Genomic DNA, 8,612 nt, shown 5'->3' on the forward strand with positions numbered 1-8,612 from the left:
CTGTGATTCTGAACGTCTAAACTCTCTCAAGATCCAGCCGTCACAGCAGCCACATAAATAACCTGCATCCTGAAATCAGGAAGAGCGTTTATAACCTCAAACAGACTGTGGTCAGTGACGAATGCTTGTCTTATTTCAACAGTAGGATGGACGTTTTAATGATTCATGAAAGGATTTCAACACAATCTGAAACGGCCGAATGTTAGCTTTCTAAACAGGTTTTGTTTTTGCTTGTAGTCCAAACGGTAAGAACAGGATTACATTTCCTCGGAGTATGTCTGGATTTATGTTTTATGCAAAATATACAGGATCTTAAAACTCAATAAAAACTAAAATCTTATTTGCCGGGATGTGTTTACATAATTCCCCTCACAGGAACACTCTTGTGTTTTTATGTACATTGAAGTCCTGACTTTGTTTTTCTGACTGTGTTTGACTTGATTGACAGGCTACCTGAACGTGTTGTCCAATAACCGCTGGCGGGAGCGCTGGTGCCGCCTGAAAGACAACCAGCTCCTCCTCCACAAGGACCGGGACGACCTGAAGAGCCACATCGCCTCACTGCCCCTCCGAGGCTGCGAGGTGAGCCCGGGCCTCGACAACAAACACCCCTTTGCCTTCCGTCTGCTTCGTAACGGCCAGGAGGTCGCCGTGCTGGAGGTGAGTTAAAAGCGCTGATTTCATTCTATTGTGTGTTCTTGTGTAAAAGTGAGCCATGACACCACTGTGGGCCTTTTTAAAAAGATGCAGAAACGTCAGGGATTCTGTTCATTTAGACGGGACAGTTTGCCTCACTGGATTATTTTGCCGCCTGGCTGGAGAAATCTTTTGACTTTCATTTTTTTGTCCCTAAAAGTGATCAAATAGACTTCACAGCAGTTCCAGTTGATCTTGTCTGATGAACGTCTTTAACCCTATCCTTCTTCCTCCAGGCGTCCTCCTCTGAGATGATGGGCCGCTGGTTGGGGGTCTTATTGGCTGAGACTGGCTCCACCACCGACCCGGCCACCCTGCACTACGACTACATCGACGTCGAGACCACCGCCAACGTCATCCAGCTCGCAAAGCAGTCCTTCTGGTGAGGGACAAACACATTTAAGAAGCCGTATGACCTAAAATCCTGACATTACTGCATTCACTGATTCATGCACAGGGTGTGTGACGGTGTAATTGATCTATTTCTCATCCCAGTTTCACCAGTAAGCGAGCGGTTTCTCCTAACCCGTACCTGGACAACCCGGTCAATGGCTACGCCTGCCCCTCCGGTATGGCTCTGCACTACGATGATGTGCCCATCAACGGGACGGTAAGGACGCACCTGCTCACTGTTTTTATTAAACTCTTAGCTGAGCTATAAAGTGAACGTCGTTTTCTTAGTTCACTCTAAAGTACGGCATTAAAGGTCACATATTCTCCTCCTCTTCAACCAGTTTAAATAAGTCTCAGAGCTCCTCAAAACATGTGTGTGAAGTTTCTTGTTCTAAATCCACTCTGATCCTGTATTTGATCATGTCTATAAACCCCCCTGTTTCAGCCCTGATCAGAACAGGCTGTTTCTATGTCTGCAGCTTTAAATATGTAAATGAGCTGTGTCTGACCACGCCCCCTCTCTGGAAGGGCTTGGGTGTACTCAGGCTTTCTCGCTCCATGTCCTATTGTTTACGGTGAGAAGGCAGACTCAGAGGGCAGAACAAACACCTAGCTGTGGGAGTGTCACCCACCTGGGGGAGGGGCTCCTGCCCTTTGTGATGTCATGAAGGGAACATCTCCAAACGGCCTGTTTGAGCACACATTTTCTAAAAAGTGGAGCAGGCAAAAGACGGAGAGGATGGACTTTTCTCATCATTGGGGGGTTTGTAGACAGACTAGAGACAAATATTAGAGTTAGAGAAACATGATGAAGTGTTTTTTACAGAATATGTGACCTTTCATTTTTCCCTCCTCCGATGTGATCTAATAATATGATGTGTCATTTATGAACTGTTAACTCAAACTGTAGTGTAACTAACCCTAACCCTCTGTCATCCGCCTCTTCTCTTCCCTTCTTTATCTTTACTTCCTGGAACATTTCATATCTCTCCCCTTCTCTCCTCTACTTGCTTTGCATGCCCACTCGCTCTAACACAAGGACCCTGATGTGCAGTACTCCAGTCCCAGCACAGGGGGGCACCAGCTGAAAAAGGAGCTGCTCTATGAGAACACTGACCTCTATGAGAACATGCCCTCGCCCAAGCTGGCGTCTCGTCTCCCTGCAAAGCTTTCCTCTCCCTCTGCTGCTGTCTATAAAACCCCCGTCTCTAAAAAAAGCCCCGTCTCTAAAGTCTCTTCTAAGTTCCTTGCTGCTGACGCTAAAGCTAAAGAGACGCCGCAGGTGACTAACACTCTTTGTCTTTACTCTTTCCCTTTTCTTTTCTTACACCTGACTGTTCAGTAGGTAATCATTTCAAAGTCTATTATGACTCTTCTGGGTTTCAAAGCAACATTTATACATAAGAAATCCAGTCTATCCAGTCTAAATGTGTCTCTGAGTCATGACTGTCTACAATGAGTGAGAAGCTCGAGTCCCGCTGGCTGTGTTGTTGTTAGAGCTGTGTTTACATGGACGGGACGGTTGGCTCCTCCCCTTGTGTATAAAAGCTGTTTTAGTCAAGAAGAACATACTCACTGATTATTTGGATGTCACATAAGCGTTTTTAGATCTGTGTCAATCTAAATGCAAGGTGAAGCTACAAGCTAACTAAAGAGCGCTAACATTAGCATGCTAACACAACACCTCCATTGGTTTGTCGCTAACATCACACAGTCTTTTGAACTATTTTGATAAGGAAAGCTTGAATATTTCAGCTTTAGCGCCCGTCAGTGAATCGTGTTTAACAAAGTGTTTCATCATGTTTAAAGTTAGCTGTGAACATGTGAAAGTCAGAGATGTTAGGCTGAAGGAAAAGGGAGAATATGTTGTTTATTGTTCCTGGAGGAGCGCACTTTTCACTCACCAAATGAGGTGTTGATGTTGGACACCCGTATGCTTACCTCTGTCTCTTTCCCATCAGCCTGTGGATCCCTCTGTTGTGGATCTAGGTAATTTGATTATCGCCATGACCGCGTCGGAATCATTCCCATGTTCAGTCTTTGAAAACACACTCGACATGTGCTTCACCTCCAACCCTGAGAGTGAAGTCTTAACCCTGACTTCACTCGAGTCATATCAGTCAGAGGCTTTTTCCTACAAAAGAAAAGAAAATACAGACTTAAACAGAATTGAAGCTTCTGAGCCTCCGTACATGTGTGGTGGTGACTGTATCTGTGTTCTGGGTGGGGAGCTGGGGCATTTCCTCCAGCCAATGACGAAATTATCTTTTGAGGGCCCTTCATAACAGGGTCTCTAGCTAGACTCTTCTCCTCTGTCGCCCCCCGGTGGTGGAACGAAATACCAAACTTTATCTGATCTGCAGAGTCCCTTTGCACCTTTAAGAAAAAGATAAAGACCCAGCTCTTTATGAACACCTACAGCCTTGATGTTATTGATTAAAAGAGAACTACAAGCGCTCTGAGTGAAGCGCTCTGTGTGTGTGTGTGTGTGTGTGTGTGTGTGTGTGTGTGTGTGTGTGTGTGTGTGTGTGTGTGTGTGTGTGTGTGTGTGTGTGTGTGTGTGTGTGTGTGTGTGTGTGTGTGTGTGTGTGTGTGTGTGTGTGTGTGTGTGTGTGTGTGTGTGTGTGTGTGTGTGTGTGTGTGTGTGTGTGTGTGTGTGTGTGTGTGTGTGTCCTTCCTCCTCTCCTTAACCAATGAGCTGTGTGTGATTTATATTTAAACCCCGCCCGCTCTAAGTGCCACCGTGCCTTCACAGCCACATAAGTCACCACATGCTGTTGTTTGGAGCTCCGCCTCCTCCCTGCCAACCTTTTGATGTGTGTGCAGTGTGTGGCGTGTCCCGGGGGAGTGTTAACATCGCCTCCAAGACCACAAAGAACCGCTGAACTGTAAGAAATAGAATTGAGTACAGAGAGGTTTGCATTACAGCACCCGCTGGATCACATTGATGATAGGAGCTCCAGAATTGATCCAGATGTAATGACTCCCCCAAACATCACCAAGCGTCTTCTGCTGCCCTCTAGTGGTAATAAAAATAATTGGCCGGAGGCGTTCAGTGTTTCTGTGAAGGGAAAAGGCTGTTGTGGTGATGTGTTTGATGTGTTGGTCAAAGGAGAGGGTTCGATTTGAGATGACACCAAGGTTACTGACGTGTGTGTGTGTGTGTGTGTGGGGGGGGGGGGGGGGGAGCACGGTGGAGAGGGAGAAATAACGGGTGATTTTGATGAGGGATTTGGGACTGATGATGATACTGACATGAAAAGTCTTTCTTCCTCTCTTGTCCAATCAGCTGAAGGGAAAGAAAGGAGCGGCCACCAATGGGATCACTTCCAAACAGAAGGCCGATCAAAAGAACCAGACCAAAAAGAACGGGGTCAACGCCATGAACGGGACGGCTTCGCTCAAACGCAACAGCTCGAGTAAGTAGCAACAAAAACAGTCTCGTCACACTGACGGCGTCATCACCTCACTTTCAAGCAAAGCTCTGCTCCACAGCTTCTTGGAAACTGCAGGGTTTGAGAGTTACGGTTTGAGGTTTAAGAAGAGGCGCTGGTAAATAACTTGAAATCCTAAAAGCTTCCCAACCCTCAGGACCAAACGTGTGACGCAAGTGGGTCAGACTCGAGAAAACCTCCTGCCAGGGTCGAGGGTTTCAGACTCAAACAGACGCGGCAGGTCTCAGGAGTGGAGCCCAGATTTTTTGGGGGGGAGAGGCTGGAGTGTGGTCGTGCTAATCCTTGCGGTGCGGAGTAGTTTTTTCTTTTTTTTTGCCTAATGTGTGAACGAGGAGGGTTGTCACTCCTCCAGATGTCGGAATGGAAAAATGTGCCATGCTGGATTCAGAGAAAGTGACACAATGCTCATATTTCGAGAATTTGAAAATGTCAGCAGCGGTTTTTATGAGAGATTCTTTGCAACACACACACACACACACACACACACACACACACACGTCTGATGGTTACCCTCAGTGTATTTTCCAGTAAGGGAAAGGCATCGTGTAATTAATAACTGCTGAAGGCTGTGAGGTCAGGGGGTTTCTGGGTAATTCATGCTCACCAGCGCTCTGATATTAACGACTTTAAAACCCTTTTTTCCACAACACGTGTTGGTTTTTGTTTCCTTTTGCCTCGTAAAACTTTTTAGTTTCACGACTTAACAGTGAAGCGGCGTCACAAGCGACGGTCTGGAGAATATTCTGCATTTTTTTCTCAGTTCTGCAGCATTTTATTCACTCCCCTAGTAAAGATCATAAAAGTTTATCGTTTAAGAAAACTCTGTCAGAGGGCTTCATTTAGGGTCCTGACTTCCTGTGGAAGTTGGACTTTTTACTGACGTTGAACTAGCTCGCTGGCATCGCCTCAGAGTAGAAGAAGTAGTAGAAGAAGAGCTGAGCAGGAAAGAGTGCGATCAGATCAGAACCTCCATGTGGACACTGGAGATTCTGAGTAATACCAGGTGTACGTGTAAGTGGTCAGGTGCTATCTGAACGCAGTCGGATCACAGAAAATAAAGGTATAAAGAGGATCTACTACGTCATCCAGCGGGAGGTCCCCCCACTTTAAAACTCATTCTGACGCCACTGCATGACCGTACTAGTTCAGTTACTATCGAACCAGACAGTAATTCACTGGGCAGCCAGCAGATGGCAGGAGCTGTTTTGCAAGGTGTGAAGGAGCACATGACAATCTGAGCTTTGTATGAGTTGGGCTGCAGAAACTTTAGTGACATCCTGTGTTTTAAAACATATGAGCAGAACTGAGCATGCTGGGTGAGTGGCTCTAACAGGCAGGTATACCTGAGTATCATCAGCATAGAAAAGAACGTTAACATCATGTCTTATTTGTTGCGCACTTTTCAACAGAGCTACTGCATGGTCGGCTTGTGCAACAAGTCCCACATTTGAACGGTTCGAACTTAAGAACGTTTTCATCGTGCTTTGACCTTCTGTTTCCAGCGCCTTTACATGTGATCTCTCTGTGCAGATGCAGAGCAGGTTAAGTATGGGAAGAACCGCGTGGAGGCCGACGCCAAGCGGCTGCAGTCCAAGGAGGACGAGCTGATGAAGAGGAAGCAGGAGATCAGGAACCATCTGACCCAGCTGAAGAAAGACAGGAGGGACCTGCGCACTGCTGTGGAGGCTGCTGCTGGTGAGCGAGAGAGAGAGAGAAAGAGAGAGAGGGAGAGGGGGGGGCTAGAGAGAGGGAGAGAGAGAGAGCAAGCGAGAGAGAGGGGGGCTAGAGAGGGCGAGAGAGAGAGCGAGAGAGAGAGTGACAGAGGGAGAGAGAGAGAGAGAGAGAGAGAGAGAGACAGATGGGGCTAGAGAGGGCGAGAGAGAGAGCGAGAGAGAGAGTGACAGAGGGAGAGAGTGAGAGAGAGAGAGAGAGACAGAGAGCGAGAGAGAGAGAGAGACACTCAGAAGAAGAAGAGGTTGATTAAAGGAGTTAAATACAAAAGTTTTATTAAAGTGATCAAACTCAGAGAATGAATCCCCTTCTCTCCTTCCTTTTAGGCAAGCGTTCCCTCGCGTCGCTGTCGGAGCGCCTGAAGAAGGTGGAGGAGGACTGCAGGCTTAAGGAGGAGGAGCGCGTGAACCTGGAGCTGGAGGTGACGGAGGTGAAGGAGAGCCTGAAGAAAGCCCTGAGCGGCGGCGTCACCCTGGGCCTCACCATCGAACCCAAAACAGGCTCGTCTGGACTCCAGGTCGGAACACCTGAGACCCCCGTACCTCTGCATTGTAGTCTATTGTTATTCTGGTCCCAGGAACACTTCTACAGTAGATCTAAAAGCTGATTCTTTTTCCTTCCTTCGTCTGTGTGTGTATCTGTGTGTGTGTGTGTGTGTGTGTGTGTGTGTGTAGTCACCAGCCATGACGCGACGGACTCAGGGGTCCTCTCCTTTCTCCAGCTGTGACACCAGCGACACGGAGTCCTGCTCCCTGCCGGTCAACAGCGCCTCCCTGCTCCGCCGGCAGGGGGGCCCAGAAGCCCTCGACAGTCCGGGGACACGTCCTCAGGAAGGCCAAGGTCAGAGGTCGCCCTGGGTGTGACTGTGATTATGTTAAAGTGTGTAGCTTCCTGCTAACCCAGAGTCTCCCTCTCTCTCTGTTCTGCAGGAGTGGGAGCAGAAGAGCGGCACATAATCATCACCCGGCACATCAGACCTGTCTCACTTCCTTTGTTTCTTTTCTTTTTTTTTTTTTTTTAGAAATTGTGTATATATTTATTTAAGACTGTTCTTACAGTGTGAGAGTGTTGAGAGAGGAGGACACGAGCTCAGCACATCCACATGAACCTGAAAACAAGTCGCTGCTTTTAGCTTCCTGTCGGCTCCTCAACATACAGACGTCTTTACTGTCGAGCATGCTCAGTGTGCTAAGTTGTGCCACTTGTTGTTGTCCGCCGTGCTCTTTTCTTCAAGCAGTCAACCTTTTTTTTTCTTTTCTTTCCATTCAAATCCATTTTGTCAGTTTGGGTTCAAAAAGGTGGAAACCAAGTATTTATTTGTAAATGTTTAAAGGAAATACTAGCTTCCCTTTGTTTATTTATGTCTCTATATATTTAAAGCTTTCTTCACTCGATTAGCGGCGCTCCACAGACCCTTAGACGGATCTCGTACACGGTGCGTGTTTGAAGACGCACCAGATGAGCATCAATGTGGCTCTGCTGAAAAACAAAATGATTCCAAAGAGCCGACAAATTAAGACATAAAACCACGATAAACACGATAAGTCACAGAGGTCAGCTGTAGTTCTGCGTTACGACCGGGAGCTGTTACAATAACACAAAATCTATATTTTAAAGATGAGGTTAAAGTTGCGTGAAGATTTTTGAATCGTGTTCCTTCTCAGTTTTAAAGCAGGACTCTGGTGTGTTTTAAACAGTTCCCCTCAGATTTAGAGCTCGCACTCTCAAACCTCGACCAACATGGCTGATAATAGTAGCCTCAGTCCAGCTCCTCCAATCACGTCACTGGTTAACTGTAACCCTGTGAACTGTGTGTGCAAGTGTGTGTGTGTGCACCCAATGTCTTAAAGTCCAGACTTCTTCATGCGCGCACACACACACACACACACACACACACACACACACACACACACACACACACACACACACACACACACACACACACACACACACACACAAATATTCCATCAATGTCACATTGTTATGGTGCTTTTTTACAGTTTTGTGTTTCCCTGTATCTGCTTTGCTAACATGTTGATATTGTTTAGTATTCAGACTGTGTCAAAGGAGTGGACGTATCAACCTATTGGTTTGTGACGGTCGCCATCTTTTTTGGGGGGGGGGGGGGTGTCTGAGGGTCGGTGTCCACCTGACGTTTTTATCGGCAGCGTCTTACTTTAGTTGTTCCCCTTAAGGAAAGAGCGTTCGCAGCAGCCACTCCGAGCTCTTCTAGTTGAAAATCGTTCAACTTCCTGGTATTTAAGTCACCTGTGGATCACGTCGTGTCCCCACATCCTCCGTGTCAGTGGTAGTGGGGCCGTCATCCTCCAGAGGACG

General features: G+C 47.1%; 1 protein-coding gene across 1 annotated transcript in view; it reads left to right on the forward strand.

Moving 5' to 3' along the window:
• afap1 (actin filament associated protein 1) overlaps window positions 1–8,233 on the forward strand; it is a 49,985-nt gene extending 41,752 nt beyond the window's left edge. Inside the window, 10 exon segments of the mRNA XM_020643620.3 lie at window positions 449–660; window positions 933–1,078; window positions 1,192–1,306; window positions 2,129–2,371; window positions 4,379–4,508; window positions 6,075–6,239; window positions 6,602–6,792; window positions 6,950–7,062; window positions 7,064–7,115; window positions 7,205–8,233. Coding sequence (XP_020499276.2) covers window positions 449–660; window positions 933–1,078; window positions 1,192–1,306; window positions 2,129–2,371; window positions 4,379–4,508; window positions 6,075–6,239; window positions 6,602–6,792; window positions 6,950–7,062; window positions 7,064–7,115; window positions 7,205–7,231 — 1,394 coding nt within the window. The 3' untranslated portion in view covers window positions 7,232–8,233.
• The last annotated feature ends 379 nt before the right edge of the window (window positions 8,234–8,612 follow it).

Source organism: Labrus bergylta, chromosome 22 (genome assembly GCF_963930695.1).
Source record: "Labrus bergylta chromosome 22, fLabBer1.1, whole genome shotgun sequence".
NCBI classification, from domain to species: domain Eukaryota; kingdom Metazoa; phylum Chordata; class Actinopteri; order Labriformes; family Labridae; genus Labrus; species Labrus bergylta.